The sequence below is a fragment of the Cetorhinus maximus genome, chromosome 4, assembly GCF_964194155.1.
Source record: "Cetorhinus maximus chromosome 4, sCetMax3.hap1.1, whole genome shotgun sequence".
Taxonomy (NCBI): domain Eukaryota; kingdom Metazoa; phylum Chordata; class Chondrichthyes; order Lamniformes; family Cetorhinidae; genus Cetorhinus; species Cetorhinus maximus.
Genome location: NC_135882.1, coordinates 135,585,869 through 135,605,789, shown reverse-complemented (window position 1 = coordinate 135,605,789; position 19,921 = coordinate 135,585,869). Strand labels below are relative to the sequence as shown.

The 19,921-nt window shown below is 44.9% G+C and overlaps 1 protein-coding gene across 1 annotated transcript in view; it reads right to left on the bottom strand.

Moving 5' to 3' along the window:
- The window catches only part of wnt9a (wingless-type MMTV integration site family, member 9A), a 97,057-nt gene that overhangs the window by 47,222 nt on the left and 29,914 nt on the right, over positions 1–19,921 (bottom strand). The window contains exon 2 of the mRNA XM_078540893.1: positions 8,072–8,331. Coding sequence (XP_078397019.1) covers positions 8,072–8,331 — 260 coding nt within the window. The remainder of the gene's footprint in view (positions 1–8,071; positions 8,332–19,921) is intronic.

The window sequence follows — 19,921 nt, the reverse complement described above, 5'->3', positions numbered from 1 at the left end:
ATGCTGATTCCAGTGACAAACATTCTTTTATCTCTCTCATATCTCTAACTTTTTCCTTGCTGTATGTTTTCTATGTAATTATGCCTCCTTCTGTGCCTCCTTTCCTCTCTCAGCCCTTTTACCTATCTATCTATCCCTGTCTGCCACTTACTCCCTCTAGATGATCTTCTTGTTGTAGGTCCCTTTGCCTCTCTCTCCCTTTCTCTTTTGGCCTGTTGGTTCTCTCCCTTTGCCCTTTATTTTCTTTCCACTATCTGTCATTTTCTCTCCCTTTAGATGTACCTCCTTTTCTTCCCTTCTTTCTCTGTACACATCTTTCCCATTCATTGCCTTTGTTCTAAGTTTTGAGATGTACATATCTCTAATGACAACTTTTCCTCCTTCTTTTAGCTAATAGCAGAGAACATTCGACAGGCAGCTCCCTTCCCTATACCAGTTCATATACAGCACAACTTAACTTTAATTGCCACTAAAACCTTTCCTGGTTCCAGAAATGTGACTCAACATCAAATCCAAGAAAAATATCCATTACTCCACCAGTGTGATATTTAATTTCCTACATCATCTACCCTGGACTTTCTCCGAGTAAAACTGCTCAATTTTGAATTGAATTAGAATGCAGCTCAGTGCCATGGACGCATGTCTACAACACACTGGATTGAGCTTACCACGTTTTAAATCATGATCAGCAACCAGTTCTCCAATTCACCCACAATGCTGACCCCAGGGCCATCAATCCCTTGGGAAAGAAATTTTGTTCCGGGTAGCAAGCTGCATATTTTAGGTGTCGTCCCTGATGAAAGCCTTGTCGAAGTGGGTGATGGGTTGTGCAGCCACAAGGGCTGAAGGGGCAGCCAAGTGGCAAATAAAGGTAAAGGCTCTTCTAATTGGCGGAGGCAGTAAATCATTGAGTGAGTGATCAGTCTGTGGAGCAGGCTCCCAGGGAGACGATGGAAGCAGTTTGTATTGATTCATTCAAATAAAAATTCGATGGGGGTTCTTTCAGGAAAGAACACTTTGGGATATAGCACATGAGTCATTTCAGACATGACGTGTGCCAAGTGTAGCGAGCTTGGGAGGAGCAGATGATTTTGACCTATGATTCCCAAAGCTTTCCAACACTGAGGTTTTTCACACCTCATGTCTGGGTCTGTTGTAGACTAATTGATAGAGATTGATTGTCGTGATTAATCAACAACTCCATTAGTATTGCATCGTGCAACCACCAGGATGGCAGGAGGGGAACTTGATGGACCATACAAATTGTTAGATGAATAAAACTATGTTCAACAAAACACAAACTTTTTGTCAAAGGCTCTCTCTCCAAAAGATTTTTTTCTTTATGGAGACTGACTCATAGGTGAGAATGCTACCTTCGAGTCAAGGCTGGCGCTTAAACTGCACTAATATATATCTGAACTATACGGCCCATCATTTTAATAAAAGGGCTTTCAAATAGTGCTTTAGCTGCAGGGTAGCCTGACCCCCCAGTGTCCTCTAGCTTTTTCTTGTTTTAAGCAAGAGAAGATAGGAGAAAATATTCATAAATCTGAGCCAGTTGGCCTGGCTAAAGTCAAAGGGAGAAAACTGAAAGGAGAGTGTGAAGGACAAAGAGATGAGAGAAAAGATGAGTATATATGTCAAATAACAACAGAAAAATGATAGAAATATCATTACATTCTGATTAAATTGCATCTACCATGCCAATTGAAGTGTCTCACCCAAATGTGAACTTGCATTTCTCTTTCAGACTAACCCACGCATTTGTACTGACCTGATCTATAGGGAGTGGGTTGGTCAGAAAGATGGAGGGGCCAGTGGGGGAAACCGGCTATTAGGGATTCCCTTACATGTTCCTGAGTTTAACTCCACAGCGTGTCGCTGATCACACCCCACTCAGGGACCAGACTAATCGACAAGCTCGCCGGAGCAGATCAGTGACAGCCACAGGAGGAGAAAGAAAGTCCACACTTGGGAGGGAGGTCAGCCAGGGTGTGGGGGTAAGGGGACATTGATCACAATGGGGATGTCGATTGAAAGGGTAGGGGTGAGTTGATCAGTTTGGTTTGTTTGGGGATTGTAGCCAGAGCCAGACCCATGGCACCACGGGCAGCTCAGCTGTACAGGTGCGTACAAGAAAGGCTGGAAGAGCCATAGTGATAGGCGATTAGATTGCTAGGGGGACAGACAGGCATTTCAGCGGCCGTAGACATGAATCCAGGATGGTATGTTGCCTCCCTGGTACCAGGGTCAAGGGAGGTCACTGAATGGCTGCACAGGACCCTGAGGGGGAAGGCTGGGTGGTGGGAGGGTGAACAGCCAGCAGTCATAGTCCACATTGATACCAACAACTTAGGTAGAAAGATGGAAGCTCGGTGGGAAATTAGCATTCAGGACCTCAAAATTAGTCATCTCCAGATTACTCCAGGTACCGTGCGCAAGGGAGTACAGAAATAGGCAATTTTAACAGATGAATGTGTGGCTGGAATATGGTGCAGGAGGGAGGGCTTTGATTCTTGGGACACTGGGACCAGCTCTGAGGAAATGGGGCCTGTGCAGGGCGAACGGATTGCACCTAAACAGAGCTGGCACCAATATCCTTGGGAGAAAATTTGTTAGTTTAAACACTTGCCAATAGCACTAAGTTGGCAGGGATGTGGGAACCAGGAGGTCATATCAGAGAGAACTATCTAGGTGCACAAAATACTGGGGGAGACAAATAGCACTAGGGTGGGGAATAGTCAGCAGGGTTTTTCAGTTGGCATGCGGGGGCAGGCCCGACACGCCAATGCGTAAAATGACGCGCGATGTCGGGCATGCATCCCGATGTCATCACGCTGTCTCATTCGGTAAGCACGCGCCGGAGCCGGCTGCGCACCCGCCAATATTTAAACGGCCTATTAAGGAAGTGATTAATGTAATTGTTAACGCTGCCTGCCCAACCTTAAGGTTGGCGGGCAGGCGAAAAGGCCAAGCGGCCTTCGTGTTTTTTAGGAAACCTCATCCACGAGCGGGCTTCCTAAAGCTTTTATTAATAAAATGAAAAATCTTTCCTAACTATAAAAACATGTCCCATCTCATGTGACACAGTCACATTTGGGGACATGTTTAAATAAATTTTTAATCCATATATTTAATAATTTCAATAGTGATTCAATCTCCCTGAGGCAGCCCCAAATCTCCCTCCTCCCCCCGCCCGCACAGGTGGTGCTACGGCTCGCGTATTACGCTGGACGGGCCTTAATTGACCCGCCCACGTAAAATGGTGGTGCGGAGCTGATTGGCTCTGCGACTGCCCCCGCCGAGCCCGCCCACAAGTTATTAGGTGAGTTCGGAGTAAGGTAGAAAGTAATAGAGTCTAAATTAGAGTTACAGCCCATGTATGAACGAGTGGAGTGTGGTAAATAAGATTGGTGAGTTACAGACGCAGATTGGCATCTGGAAAGATGTTATGATGATAAGAGAGACCAGGCTCAAAGAAGGAAGCACTGATATTAAATATTCCTGGATACAAGGTGTTCAAGAAAGGTAGGAAAGGGGAGGGGGGAGTGGTATGGATTAAGGAGAACATTGGAGAGAGAGGATGCCCCAGAGGGGTCAAGAGCAGAATCTATTTGGTTAGAGCTGATGGGTTAAAAAAAAAGGTACAATTGCATTACTCAGCATATTGGCCATCAATTAGTGGGAAAGTTGCAAACTTACAAGGAAACTACAGAGATGTACAGGCATTACAGAGTAAACTATAATGGGTGACTTTAATTATTTGTATATAGACTGAGATAGCAGTAGTGGATAGGGAGAGAGGGGCAAGAGTTCCTACAGTTTTCAGGAAAATGTTTTACAGCAGTATGTTTCCAGTCCAATGAGAAAGGAGGCATTGCTAGACCTGGGGCTGAATAGTAAGCAGGGGGGTTGGCGGGGTGGTGCAGACAGCACACTCCCCACCAGAAGCAATGTTACGTAGAACTGACATGCTCCATGCTGAACCACTACACAGCCATGTAGTGCTGCAGGCAAGCTAAATGAGGGTGAAGTGGGAATTCTGCTCCTAACTAGGGAGGAAACTCTTTCAAGTTACCAACAGTCACAGATTGCAACTCTTTCGAGTACAATCACAGTTCTTGGTTTCCGGTAGTGGGACATGAACCCACAACCCTCTGATTCAAAGGCGAGGGTGCTATGGACTGAGCCACAGCTGACACCTCTCTAACTAGGGAGGAAGTCATGCCTTCTGGAGCTCATGGCTAATTGGATTGACCGGCATCTTCATCACTCCTGGCAGCTCCAAAAGCAAGTCAGAGGCTGCTGCCGGGATTGCAGGAGAAGGAAGAAGGCCTGTGGATCCCCGAAGCAGATGAGTCCAGGGTCTTGTGCAGGGAGAGTTTGGGGAGGCCAGGAGAGTGGTTGGCGGAGGGGTGGGGGTGGTTTAAGGCTCTGGATGGGTAGATGGGATGGGGGAGTGGGGGTTCAATCTTCAGGGGGGGGAGGAGATGCACCCCTACTGGCAAAACGCATTCCCCAAAGATTGAAACCCTCTAATTTCCTCCCTTTTAAAGAACTTTGTTCATTCATAAATAAAGAACTAAAATCAGGCTGCCCATTCCCACCCGACTGCCCAAGCCAAACATTTTATGGCATGGGCAGCATATTAATCGGGATCATTTGGCTTGATAACAAGCCTGATTGACCCTTGGTTACTGATTTAAATATGGCGGGCTGGCTGCCAATTTTGGCATCCATATTATGGCGGTGAGCTCAGGGGTCGGCGGAAAGGTGGTGGGTTGGGTACTCTCCCTATTTTACGTGTCCACTAACTCAAAACATGCCCAGCAGGGGCACATAAATTATAGCCCCTGGTTCTTGGGAATGAGGTGGGCCAAGTGTCAGCAGGGGAACATTTAGTGGACGGTGATCATTGTATCGTTAGGATAAGGTTGGTTATGGAAAAAGACAAGGAACAATCCAGAGTAAGAATAATTAACTGGGGGAAAGCCAACTTCAACGGGGCAAGAATAGGTCTGACCCAGAGAAATTGGAATCCAAGACTCACAGGCAAAACGAACTGAACTGTGGACTGCTTTTAAAGAAGGGATAATTCAAGTACAGTCAGGGTTATTTCCACTAAGGGGAAAAGGTGGGGCAAACAAAACCAGAGCTCCCTGGATAATAAAAGAGTTAGAAATTAAGATAAAGGAGAAAAAGTGTGATGATAACAGATATCAGGTGGATAATACAACCATGGACTGGATTATCTGACCTAGCCTGCAACGGGCATTGTCATGGGCGGGACGGGAAAATTTGGAGACCGGCCAAAAGTCAATTGACTTTTGGCTGCTCTCCTAATTTTCTTATCCCTCGTGACGATGCCCGCCACTGGAAGGCCAAAAAATCCCGTCCCGAAAACTAGGCTAAATGTAGAAGGTTCAGTGGGGAAATTAAAAAGCAAACTAGGAGAAGCAAAGAGGCCATTAGCTAACATAAAAGGGCATCTAAAAGTTTTCAATAGGCATATAAATAATAAAAGGATGGTAAAAGGAGGAGTAGGGCCAATTTGGTACCAAAAAGACATTTACACATAAAGGACATGGCTGAAGTATTAAATGAATACTTTGCATCTGTCCTTACCAAAGGAGATGATGATGTGCAGATCATGGTGAATGAGGAGGATGTACTGGATAGGCTGTCTGTACTTAAAGTTGATAAGGCACAAGGACCAGATGAAATGCATCCAAAGATGCTGGGAAAAAAGGGAGAGTAGAAATTGCAGAGGCACTAGCCATAATTTTCCAGTCTTCCTTAGACTTCAGGGTGTGCCAGAGAACTTGAGAATTCCAAATGTTACACCCTTGTCCAAAAAAAAAAGCTGTAAGGATAAGTCCAGCAACTACAGGCCAGTCAGCTTAAACTCAGCGACGGGAAAACTTCTAGAAACAATAGTTCAGGACAAAATTAACAGTCATTTGGGCAAATGCAGGTTAATTAAGGAAAACCAGCATGGATTTGATAAGGACAAATCTTATTTAACTAATTTGCTTGAGATTTTGATGAGATAACAGAGAGGGTTGATGAAAGTAATGCTGTTGATGTAGCCCACATGGACTGCCAAAGGACATTTGATAAAGTGCCACAAAACAGACTTGTGACCAAATTTAGAGCTCATGGAATAAAAGGGACAGCATGGATACAAATTTATTTCATGACAGGAAACAGAGTAGTGGTTAATAGATGATTTTCAGAATGGAGGAAGGTTTGTAGTGGAGTTCCCCAGGGATCAGTGTTAGGATGCCTGCTCTTCCCGACATATGTTAATGACCTAGACTTTGGGCACCAACTTCAAAATTTGCAATCGATGCAAAACTTAGAAGCATTGTAAGCTGTGAGGAGGATAATGTAGAACTTCAAAAGGACATAGAATGGACGGACAGGTGACAGGTGAAGTTCAATGCAGAGGACTGTGAAACAATTCATTTTGGGAGGAAGAACGCAGACAACATAAAATAAAAGGGTACAATTCTAAAGGGAGTTCAGGAGCAGAGGGACCTGAGTGTACATGTGCATAAATCATTGAAGGTGGCAGGACAGGTTGAGAAAGTGGTTAATAAAGCATGCAGCATCCTAGGCTTAATTAATAGGGGCATAGAGTACAACAGCAAGGAAGTTATCCAAAACTTGTATAAAACACTGGCTTGGCCTCAGCTGGAGTATTGTATCCAATTCTCGGTGCCACACTTTAGGAAAGATGTGAAGGTATTATAGCGAGTGATCAGAGTAGATAGGGAGAAACTGTTCCTGTTGGTGGAAGAATCGAGAACAAGAGGGCACTGGACTCACCTCATGTGATTCCAGACCCACAGCAATGTGGTTGACTCTTAAAATGCCCTAGCAAACCACTCAGTTTCCACTTCCTCAAGGACAATTAGGGATGAGCATAAATGCTGGCCTAGCAGGCGGTGCCCACATCCCGTGAATGGATTAAAAGAAAGATTTAGTCATTCAAGAGGGAATTGGATTATTATCTGAAAAGGTAGAATGCGCAGGGCTCTGGGGAGAAGGCAGGAGGGTGACACGAGCTGATTTGCTCCTTTGAAGGAGAGTCAGCACAGACATGACGGGCTGAGTGACCACCTTCTGTGAGGGGAAAAGGTTGGAGCCCTGAGGGCAAGGAAGGGGAAATTTGATGCCTCGAGTGGAGGAGGGATTAAAAAAAAATCAGGGGCTGATTGTGAGGAGGAGTGAAGGTGGGAGTCCTTGTGATCGGATCATGAGCCTTGGGGAGCGGAGTTGGTGGTGTCCGATTCCCAAGCATACACCTGGATCCAGCAGGTTGGTGTGAAAGCACTTACCTCTGAATCCATTAAGTCTTCGCCTGGAGGAAGCTGCTGTGTTTCTCAAGGGTCAAGAAACATGGACGGCCAAAGTTAAAGTTGAAATGTAAATGATGATGAGACAGTCAGCCTCATTGCCATATTTAAAGTTCCAACCGCCTCTTTGGAGTGGGTTCATCCCCCACATACTTTCCAGCCTCAGTTAAAGTGGAAGACAGGTGGGTTTTGGGTTGGCAAACAGATTTCTGAGACTCAAACATACCCACCTTTCAAAATTATTTCAGCCCTATATTTCAACCTTTTTCCGTTTCTATTCTGTGATATTCAAATGGAAAACTAACTGTCCATTGGAGAGTAGGTTGTCACTTGAGCAAATTGATGTGACAGCACCCCTTCTCCCACATTCTCTCTCAATAATAGACTCAATGTACAACAATTACACAGCAGAAGAGATACAGGATATAGAAACTAGGAGCAGGAGTAGGCCATTTGGCCCTTCGAGCCTGCTCCACCATTCATTATGATCATGACTGATCATCCAACTCAATAGCCTGCTCCCGGTTTCTCCCCATACCCTTTGATCCCTTTCGCCCCAAGAGCTATATCTAACTCCTCCTTGAAAGCATACAATGTTTTCGTCTCAACTACTTTCTGTGGCAACAAATTCCACAGGCTTACCACTCTCTGGGTGAAGAAATTTCTCCTCATATAGAAAACCCCACAATGCAGAAAGAGGCATTACTGACCTCTCCTCAAAAGGCTTGTCCTGTAACGTCCCTCCAGGGTGCAGTTCCACCTCTCAAATCTGAACTGGTACTGACACTCAAGGGCACTCATGCTGATTGCTTCCATTAGGGTCTCTGCCACTCCGGGGTCCCGTCGGCACATCCGCCGCTGTTTCCGTTCCAGCTTCAGACGATCGCAGACCTTGAAGTGGGCCTTCCCGTGAGTCTGTTCTGTTTCTTGGGTCAGAGGCAAGATGGTGAGTGGTTCATTACCAGTTAAACTGTGAAGAAAAGGAGAGGGGAAAAAAAAACATTGAAACTTCAGAGAAAACGCAGGGTTTCCTTAGAGAAAAGAATTTGTTCATATTCCACTCCCCCCCCCTCCCCCCTCCCTCTCCACCATCGCCTGCCCCCCTCCTTCCCCCAATACCCATGACATGCAGGTCTGGTACAGCATAGGCTAGATACAGAGTAAATCTCTCCCTACTTTGTCCCATCAAAACACTTCAAGGCAAGGCTATGGCATGGGTTAGACCTGGATTAAGGCTGCCTTTACAGAATCACAGAGTGCAGAAGAGGCCCTTCGGCCCATGGAGTCTGCACCGACACATTGCATCAAATATTCCCAGGATGATTAGGAACATAAGGGACAGGGGAAGCGCCTCCACTCAATTAGAGCATGGTTAGTCTGTACCTCAACTCCATTTATCCACCTTTAGTAGTGATAGTTTGGCTCAGAAGGTAGTGCTCTGGCAGCAGAGCCAATAGTTTGGAGCTTCAAGATACACTCTACAGCTATGGCCACAGTCAATGCTGATGCTCTGGTGCAGTGCTGCAGTGTTAGAAATACTTACACCACATGGACTGCTGCTCACTGACACTGACACCTTCTCAAGGGCAACAAATACTAGCCTTGACAGTGACGGCCAGATCCCGAGAACAAATTAAAAAGGGTTGTTCTTCGGGTAAGACATTAAAATAAGGCTCTATCTCAGTTCAGGTGGTTAACTGCTACATTTATGTTGCCACAACCCTTTCTAAAAAAAAGAGGGGAGTTGCCCAGTCAACATATCTCAACCGATGTCACTAGACAGAAATGGTCAATCATCTTTTTTTAAAATTTATTCATCACTGCAATCTAACTTTTTTTAATTCATTCACGCGAAGTGGGTATCACTGGCTAGGGCAGCATTTGTTGCCCATCCCTAATTACTTTTGACACAACCAATTTATTTATCCAATGATGTGGGCAGCCAGCATTTATTGCCCATCCCTTGAGGGCATTTAAGAGGCAACCACATTGGCATGGGTCTGGAGTCACATGTAGGCCTGACCAGGTAAGGACAGCAGATTTACATCCCTGAAGGACATTAGTGGACCAGATGGGTTTTTACAACAATGGTTTTCATGGTCATCACTAGACTTTTAATTCCATATTTTTATTGCATTCAAATTCTACCATCTGCCGTGGTGGGATTCGAACCCAGGTCCCCATAGCATTGCACTGGGTAACTGGATTACCAATCTAGTGACACCACCTCCCCACTGATCACTAATCTGATCACTGCCTTTTGGATTTTTCTATGTGTAAAATGGTTGCTGCTTTCACCTGCGTACCAAGGGTGTTTGCACCTCAAATGCATTTCACTGGATATCCCAAAGCAGTTCACAACCAATGAGATACCATGGAAATTGTAAACTCTTTCTCACTGTTTTATTATCTATCAACTTTCTACAGTTCCTCAATATTAGCCAAATATTGAAGCCAAAAGCTTCAGCTGCAGAACCAATTGTTTCCAGCCAAGTCTTGTGAGCTTGGTACCATGCAGCTGGCAGTAGCATCAACTTTCTACGAGTGAAAAACAAACCCGATCTGAGTAGAATTATAAAGTCAAGACACAGAGTTCTGTGGCCAGCACATCAAGAAATAATTTGCAGTTAGTTATCCTGCAAGACAACTCCCCTGATTAGCGGGGCTCCGCTGTTCCAAAATGGATGCCGATTTTGCCTATACGTTAACAATAATGGGACTTCAAAAAGTACTGCCTGTCTGTAAAGTGCTTTGGAGGTGTTATAATTATTATGGGCCACATCACATCATATGGAAAACAGATCACTGAAATCTAACTTTTTTATTCATTCACAGGATGTGGGCATCAATGGCTAGGACATCATTTGTTGCCCATCCCTAATTGTTTTTGACACTACCAATGCACAGCGGCAGCAAGTGTGTACCACCTACAAGATGCACTGCAGCAACTCATCAAGGCTCCTTCGACAGTACCTTCCAAACCTGCAACCTCCACCAACTATAAGGACAAGGCTAACGGATGCATGGGAATGCCATACACCATCCTGTCTTGGAACTATATCATAGTGAAGGAACTATCACTAAGTCTAAGCCCTGGAACTCTCTTTCTAAAAGTACTGTGGGTGTACCTACACCACATGTTCCAGTACAGCTACACTGGCATCTACCCAGCAATGTGAAAATTGCCTAGGTACGTCCTGAAAATGCAGGACAAATTGAACCCAGCCAATTATCACCCCATCAGTCAAACCTCAATCGTCAGTAAAGTGATGGAGGTGGCCATCAACAGTGCTATCAAGCGGCACTTGCTTAGCAATAATCTGCTCACTGATGCTCAGTTTGGGTTCCACCAGGGTCACTCAGCTTTTGACCTCATTACAGCCTTGGTTCAAACATGGACAAATTAGCTGAACTCCGAGGTGAGGTGAGAGTGACTGCCCTTGAAATCAAGGCAGCATTTGACCGAGTGTGGCATCAAGGAGCCCTAGCAAAACTGGAGTCAATGGGAATCAGGGGGAAAATTCTCCACTGGTTGGAGTCGTACCTAGCTCAAAGGAAAATGATTGAGGTTGTGGGAGGTCAATCATCTCAGTTCCAGGACATCACTGCACGAGTTCCTCAGGTTAGTGTCCTCACCCCAACCATCTTCAGCTGCTTCATCAATGACCTTCCTTCTATCATTCCCTTAGAAGTGGGGATGTTCACTGATGATTGCACAATGTTCAGCACCATTTGCGGCTCTTCAGCTACTGAAGCAGTCCGTGTTCATATTCAGCAAGACCCGGACAATATTCAGGCAATGACTAGCAGCACTGATTATGTACCTACATTACATGGACTGCAGCGGTTTAAGAAGGCAGCTCATCACCACCTTCTCAAGGGCAAATGGCAATAAATAAATAAAGGGCAATAAATGCTGGCCTAGCCAGTAACACCCACATCCCATGAATGAATAAAAAAAAAAAAAAAATCCTGACTTGTGTCTTGTTGATGGTGGCCAGGCTTTGGGGAGTCAGGAGGTGAGTAACTCACCACAGAATTCCCAGTGTATGACCTGCTCTTGTAGCCACAGTGTTTACATGGCTGCTTCAGTGCAGTTTCTGGCCAATGGTAACCCCCAGGATTTTGATAACAGAATGGCAATGTTTTGTCTTAATGGAAATGGAGGGGGTGTAGGCTAGCAATTTTACAAGGCAGAGGGGTCACCATGTTGCCTAACATGTTCATACAATCATACCTTGTGGGCTGCAGGATGGGAGTGGACTAAAGTTCAGGATTCTAAAATCCAAACCTGTTTGCCAACACTCAGGGGTTGAATTTCTGCCAGGGTTTTCAGCAGATGATCTGCAAAAAAATCCCAGAGAAACGGCAGAAACACCATTTCATCAAGGTTTCCATGGACTTCCAATTAAGTTATGTCAGTCAATGGGGGGAATCTCCATAGAAATTCACACACGGTGAAGTTATTATAGCAGCCAATCAAGTTTAGGTTAGATGATTTGAAGAAAGGATAAGGAAAACAGAAGGTGACTCTGCCTCAAATCATTAACTATCCCAAGGGTTCAAAGCCATGTCTCCATCTGGGGACAGACAGAGCAGAAAAGAACCAGACTCTGTCCCCATCCATGCTTCATTTACTGGTCTCAGTTGGAGCATATGCTACAATTGCCTTCTGGGTCCTTGGGGTGGGAGGGCTGGGGGAGAATTGTCTGTTTTCCTGCTGCCGATGATCACTGCTAGAAACTTACAAGAATAGATACCAGATAAGGGCATGTTCAGTCTTGGCTTCCACTTCCTTCATAGCTGAATAGACAACTGACATTGACTGTCAAACACACTCATCAACAATGGCCCATGGGTAAAAACTACACCGTAGTAATGGAACCAACACCTTTACGAGTTTGCAAAAGCTGGACTAAAGTACCCAGTAAGAGCAATGGAAAGAGACCGACAGGAGTATGGAGGGACAGCTGGTTTACTTGGTACACTATCTGGCTGAGGAAGAAGTGCTTTGCAAAGTAAGTTTGCAGCCTGACTGCAGCCAAAGAAAATCTGCACCAACTTAAGCAACATAGTCGGGGGTGGATAGTGGCATAGTGGTCATGTTGCTGGGCTAGTAATCCAAATGCTCATTGGGCACTGGTTCAAATCCCACAATAGCAGCTGGCTGAATTTAACTTCAATTAATAAATCAGGAATTGAGAGCTAGTCTTAGTAATGATAACCATAAAACTATCATTGGTTCTTGTAAAAAACCATCACTAATGTCCTTTAGGGAAGGGAAATCTGCCATCCTTACCCAGTTTGGCCTACATGTGACACCTAACTGCCCTCTGAAATGGCAGAGCAAGCTAAACAGTTCAAGGGCACTTAGTGATGGGCAACAAATGCTGGCCTTGTAGGTGATGCCCACATCCCATGAAAAAAAAGTCAAAATCACAAGAGTCCCACTCCAGAGACTTGAGCACATAATCCAAGCTGACATTCCAGCACAGTACTGAGGGAGTTCTGCACTATTGGACCTGTTGTCATTCGAATGAAAGATTACACTTAAGCCCCATCAGTTCTCCCTAGTGGGTGTCAAAGAAGAGCAGTGGTGTTTGCCCTTGTGTCCTGGCCAATTATTATCCCTCAGCCAACATCACTGTAGTAATTGTTGTTTTATATAATGTACCTTTAAGAGTAATACTTGCCAAGGAAGATCACATGATCTGTACTGACCAATAGGAGAGTAGTGCAGGCTACCTCAGCAGTCAGTGCAGAGATGGAATTGGAATTGAAAGCACACATGTAGTTGCTGCTGAGTATATTGTAAATAATCTTAATGTTTCCACCAAAGAAGTGTCTGCAGATCAACTCTATCACTAATAGAGCCACCCTACAACAAACTGGCAACGAGGATAAAAAAAGAATTGAACAGAAGAAATCAAGTTAAAAAGAAAGGAAGATATACTGTCGCTTTACATTAAAGAAAAAACAGACCAAAATCCAGCCGACTGAGAAATCTCCAGGAGCACTCCCGACATTTAAAAACAATACCAAAATTGCAAGACCCCTGAGTGAGAGTCCACAAAACGGGTGAGCAAAACAAAAAGAGAATCTGCACTTAAATTGTAAAATAGGCAGCAGCCCCACAAGCTCAATAGGATAGAGAAACTGACACACAGCTTGCAAGTTAAAAAAAAAGCAGCAATCAAAGCAGAAAGGCAGTGCTGCAGTTTTACATTTTTAAAAAGCCCGCAGGATCACCCAGAAAAGGGAGAAGAAATCACTGTTGATTTTTTTTCCCCAGACAGGGACAAAGTTTTACAAAGTTAAAAGAAGGCCCACGATCACGGGGTTCCCGCCAAAACTCAAAAAGCACCTGAAACACAGCACAGATAAGCCAACAGCTGCAGATTTAGCCCGAATAAAAACAAAACGGCAATACATTTAAAGTGGTAAATATAAGAAAAATGGCTATGGACAGAAAATTAGAAGAGACCCCAGCGAGAGAGCAACTCTGCAGAAAGGAATAAGAGACCCCAGAGAGAGGGCAACACCGCTGAAGGCAGCAAGAATCCCAGAAGAGGGCAATTCTGAGGAAGGGAACAAGAGACCGCAGAGAGAGGGCAACTCCACCAAGGGCAACAGGAGTCCCCAGAGGGAGGGCAACAAGAAACTAAACAGTTGAAAGAACAGTTGATTGCCCTTCAAGATCAAATGTAAAAGAAACATGTAACCATTCAGCAACATGAAGAAATGAAGGCTGTCTCAAACAGTAGAATGGAAGCACAGCAGAGGAATCAGGGGAAGCCCTGGTAATCAGAAAGGGCTCACTAGAAGCCCTGGGGGTCGTGTATTGCTGGACACAGCCAGAGACAGGAGTTTGTATAAACTTCATGGCAGTGCCAACTCAGTGCCTAGCAAAGAGCTGAAGAATCAGCTAAATGAAGCCAAAGAGGCTTTGGAAGCAAAAGCTTTTAGGCTTTGGGGGAGGCGGTGGCATAGTTGTATTGTCACTAGACAAGTATTCTAGAGACCCAGGGTAATGCTCTGGGGACCTGGGTTCAAATCCCACCACAGCAGATGGTGAAATTTGAATTCAATAAAAATTATAAGTCTGATGATGACCATGAAACCATTGCCAATTGTCGCAAAAACCCATCTAGTTCACTAATGTCCTTTAGGGGAGGAAATCTGCCATCCTTACCTGGTCCGGCCTACATGTGACTCCAGACCCACAGCAATGTAGTTGACTCTTAAATGTCCTCTGAAAAAAGGGCAATTGGGGATGGCAATAAATGCTGGCCTAGGCAGCAATGCCCATATCCCATGAACAAATTTTTTTAAAGTCACAGAATTTCCCAAGAAGCAGACAGATAATGAAATTTAGGGAGACTTAGCCACTGAGCTCAGACAAGTTGAGCTTGCATCTGAGAGAAGCCTGACCAATAGTGAAGTCAAAAAGAAGGCCAAGATTAAAGCCCTGTGCTAGAATGAAGGCAGCACATAGAAAGAAGATGTAGAAAGATACAGGGCTTCCAGCTGGTTTCGGAGAAAGTGAGAGTCATAAGAGAGGCACCTAAGCCAAAGAATGCCTCAGAGCTCAAAACATTCCTCGGAATGATCAACCATTATGGGCAGTTCTTACCCAATTTGTCTACAGTGCTGTCCCTCTGCATTCTCACTAAAAAAGAACCAACGTTGGTCTTGGGAGGCACCCCAGAAAGAAGCTTTCACAAAGGTGAAACAATTGTTACATTTGTCCAATCTATTAATGCATAATGACCAGATGAAAGAGTTGATGCTGACATGTGATGCACCTCCCTATGGAGTGGGAGCAGTGCTCTCTCATCGGATGGATGACGGCATGGAACGGACAATAGGTTACATAGCAAGATCACCCACCACACTGGAAAAGGGATACTCACAGATGGAAAAAGAAGGCCTGTCCATCATCTTCGGTGTCAAGAAATTTCACCATTTTCGGCAGCCATTTTACAATCGTTTCAGACCACAAACCATTGCTAGGATTATTTAGTGAGGACAAGGCTATACTACAAATAGCCTCAGTAAGAATAAAATGATGGGCTTTAATTCTGGCAGCATACAAATACACTTTCGTACATAGGCTTGGCAATCAAATCACAAACGCCCATGCCCTTAGTTGTCTGCATTTACAAGAAACTGCTGAGCATCAGAGACTGGACCCAATCGAGACCCAGTCCAATCTCAAGTATGAGATCAAGTGCTACATGGTTGGTCACAGAAGCCCGTATCTGACTAAATGAAAACGTACTTCAACAGAAGACATGAAATAACCAGCCAGGATGGATCTTATTGTGGGGACCATGAATGATAGTTCCTCCTAAGGGAAGGGAGCCACTTTAAATTGAACTACACAGTGCCCATCCAGGAATTTCCCAAATGAAGACCATAGCACGCAGCTATCTATGGTAGCCTGGGATGGATGGCGAAATAGAGCCTTTAGTAAAGCACTGTGTGCAATGTCAGCAACTGCAAAAGTTGCTAGTGACAGCTCTATTACACCCATGGGAGTGACTGTGGTAAACCCTGGGTGCGGTTACACATTGACTACGTTGGACTTTTCCTGAGAACAATGTTTCTGCTCATTGTTGATGCCCATTCAAAATGGTTGGGTGTATATGAGGTGAAGTCACTAACGTCGGCCACTACAATTGAGAAACTATGTCAGAGTTTTGCCATTCACGGACTACCAGAAGTAGTTGTTTCTGATAAGAGCACGGCATTTACTGAGTTTCAATGGTTTATCAGCCTCAACAGTATCACTCATGTAAAAACTGCACCGTACCACCCTTCTTCAAATGGACTGGCCGAAAGTATGGTTCAAACATTCAAGGCAGGCATGAGAAAGCTAACTGGCGATTCCTTGACAACCAAGCTAGCACACTTTCTTTTTCATTACATGACTCGTACAACAACAGCTGTCACACCTGCGGACGATCTCAGGACAAGATTGAGCTTAATAATGCTGAATTTAAAGGGGAAGATGGAAAGGAGTCAGGGACGCCAGACAACTAGACACACTGGCATAGCCGTGAGAGGAAATTTACCGTAGGAGAGCCGGTATACATGAAGAACTCCGGGGAAGGACCAAAGTGGTTACCGGGTGAAATAAGTGCAGTGACTGGATCTCTATCTCACCATGTGAAGGTGGAAGGCCAGATCATCCGTATACGTGTGGACCATTTGAGAAGAGAGAGATAAATCATCAAGATTTGGTTCCATCAGTGATCATGACCTGGTCTGCGTTTCCTGTTGCGGATCCTGAACCCAAGACTGGCATGTCTGATGTTCCTGTAAGAGTTGAGGATACAGAACGGCAGGTGCCCACTGAAGCACCTGATGTTCAGGCAACTCCAGGAAAGGAAGTTCCTGACAAGGAATCTGAAGCTGTGGAGCTGTGACGTTCCACATGTACCAGGAAACCTCCTGAAAGACTGAACTTGTAAATTCCTTACCCAGTGCAAATATTATGTTGTCTTGAAAAATATGTACTTGTAAATATAATTTGTATAGCCGAGTTAAGGGGGTGGGGGGGGGAAATGTAGTAATTATGGTTTTATTTAACATGTGTAATGTATCTTTAAGAATAATACTTGTTAAGGAAGATCACATGATCTGTAGTAACCAATAGGAGGGTATCGCAGGCTACCTCAGCAGTCAGTGCAGAGATGGAGTTGGAGTTGAAAGCACACATGTAGTTGCTGCTGAGTATATTGCTAATAAACTTAGGTTTCCACCCACCCAGGAAGTGTCTGCGGATTAACTATCACTAATAGCACAACTCGGCTACCCTATAACAATCACCAAAACAGATTATCCGGTCATTATCTCATTGCTGTTTGTGGGACCTTGCTTTGGGCAAATTGGCAGCTGTGTTTCATACATTACAATAGTAGCTACATTTCAAAAATACTTCATTGGCTGTAAACCTATCTGGGATGTCCTGAGATTAGTTTTTTCTTATCTTTCCAACACTCCTTTCTCGTTTATGCCAATATTTTCAATAATGCATCTCAAAGGCCATGAAAAATCTTTGAATGAAACAATTAGGGCAAGATTAGAATCCCATTCATTACTTATATGTAAATATCAATAATAGCACATGGGCAACAGAACGAAGAGACCTTTGTCCAATTATTATGGGCTGGATAGGAATACAAGTTCTAAAAGTAGAAGATGATTATCTAATCAAATTCATCACCAGTTCCTCTTGTCCTAGACAGACTTTATGGTTCAGTTCCTGTTACCTCCCTTATTGATTTTGGAAAAGACTGTGTTTAAACCAAAGGTTTAAATTCCAAACTCTTCAAATCAAATATATAAACAAATATCTTTTGTTTGGAGAATAACTCCGAGGGTTGCTGCATCGCAGGGTGATGGGACACTGTTCTGTGCCTCTGATTCCCAACACGATGAGCCGCTGATTTGAAACATGCTGCTGTGAGCAGTTGCCAAGTGGAATCCACAACAACAGCTTAGGTTTCTATGGCAGGGCCCCTCTTGCTGAAAGATGTCTCAAAGCGTTTACAGAGCAGAGCACTAAAAGTAGACAGCGAGGAAGGGGAGAAGAAGACCGAGAAATGAATTAAAGGGGCAGAGCCAATACAAGTATCCTGCCTTTGAGATGGCTCTCTAACAGATGTGGCAAGGTGCAATAGCAACATATCCAACTGGAATTTCCATGAGAATTCTTCGGATTGTCCCTATTAACTTCAGCGGAAAAAATTGCAGAAATTGCAGTGAGAAAATAAAAGTGTGTGAATGCCCATTTACACATCTCGCTACTTTCCACTGTGGTCAAAACAGACAACTGAGAATTCCCCTAACCTGTTCCCCATAGAAATATAGAAATTCTACCCACTCTAACTTTTCTTCTCAAGGTTAGACACAGAATTGTACTCATGGGCAGTCATGCACTCAGAAACAGAACTGGGACAAACCTTGACCAACTTTGCACTGGGCCTGAAGTTATACTGCAGTGGGTGCAAGCCTGAATTGCCGTGATACAACTTTTCAGCTGGAGGCTTGACCAATTGAATGCCAGTACACATGAAAGCCAAATGAGGATCAGCCCCCACATTAATGTAGCCACCTTTGGGTCAATTTACACTATTAGAGCAGAATCTTGTGCCCTTCCCTGTGGTGAGTTTGGAGGCGGGGGCCATTTAGCTGGGTGGGAGTACAGCAGGTGGGGGCCAAATTGACTTCCCCTCTCCACCCCAATTAAGTCCGTGGTGAGAAGGCCTGTGGATGGCCTCCTGCCCTGCCACCAATTCAGGTCCATAAGGGCTGCAACTTTCTGCCGGTGGTATTAACCCAGTAGCAGGTGTGGAGCTTACTACGTGGGGAGTACAGCAAGCAGACCGTGCGGGCTCATGGGGGAGTGGGAGGATGGGACAGGCAGGAGTGGAGGGGGGGGGGGGGTCCCTCATTCAAAGGCCTGGTTGACAAAGCCGGCATCAGGACAGGCTGGGCCCACGAAAGCCAATCCCTGTGCCTTTGTTGCTGACCCCTTTCCCCACCACTCCTCTGCAACTCCCACCCCGTGAGTCCCCTTCCCGCCATCGCTCATCTGTGCCTGGGTCCATCCTCAATCCGAGGCCTCGAATGGGTGTAGTACTGGCAACAGCCACTGTGTCCCCAGCAGCGCTGCTGAGTACAGAACAGCTGCCGGCCTTTGATTGGCCTGCATCTCTTGGTGGGCAGGACTTCCGCCCTTGGGGTCCTTGATCGACCACTGGCCTGGCCTGATTGGCACAAGATGCAGCAAGCTTTCCTGAAAAGAGAGGACATGGAAATCTCGCAGGCTCTTTGGCCAGCAGCCAAGTCCCCTGTCACTTTCACAAGGCTCTGTCCCACTTTGCATCAGCACAAAAGCATTAGCCCAACTGCATCTCGAATTTCCTTAGGTATGACTGCTATATCAGCAGCATAAATCTCTCGTACAATCAACATACTCAGTTAATAGAAACATCGCACTTTTTGGGATATTTGAACCTCAAGGACTGGAATTCTCTGGTAAAGCCTGCATTTCTAAATAGTGGTATTCTCTCATTAATAAATGAAATTGAAAGGTTGCACAGCATTGTTTCAAGAATTCTCTTAAACCATTAAATGATGAGCTGTGGGGAAAGTAATATTATAAACACATCAAATCAGTTTTGTTTTGCCTATTCTGCCTCAACAATACCCCTTAGCTCCAGCAACCACAGGAGCCCTGTGTCCCAATCCTAAACACAAGCATGTGTCTTCACTTCCTGCACCAGTTAAATACAGCCGTTTTTACAAATTTAGTCTGTTAGGTGAGGGAGAGAGAGAAAGAGAGAGAGAAGGGAAGAAAGAGGCGAAAATGACAAGGAGAAAGAAGATGCTCTCAGAACAAAGGAGATAGAGGACAAATATCCTAGGCCACTGGGTGGTGGGAACGAAAGTAGAGAGTCCAGTATAATAGTGGAGAGCCAGGCCTGGGGGTTTCCCAGAGGCGGGCTGCGATTGGATGCTTGCACCAAGGAGGCAGGTAGCCAATTTCC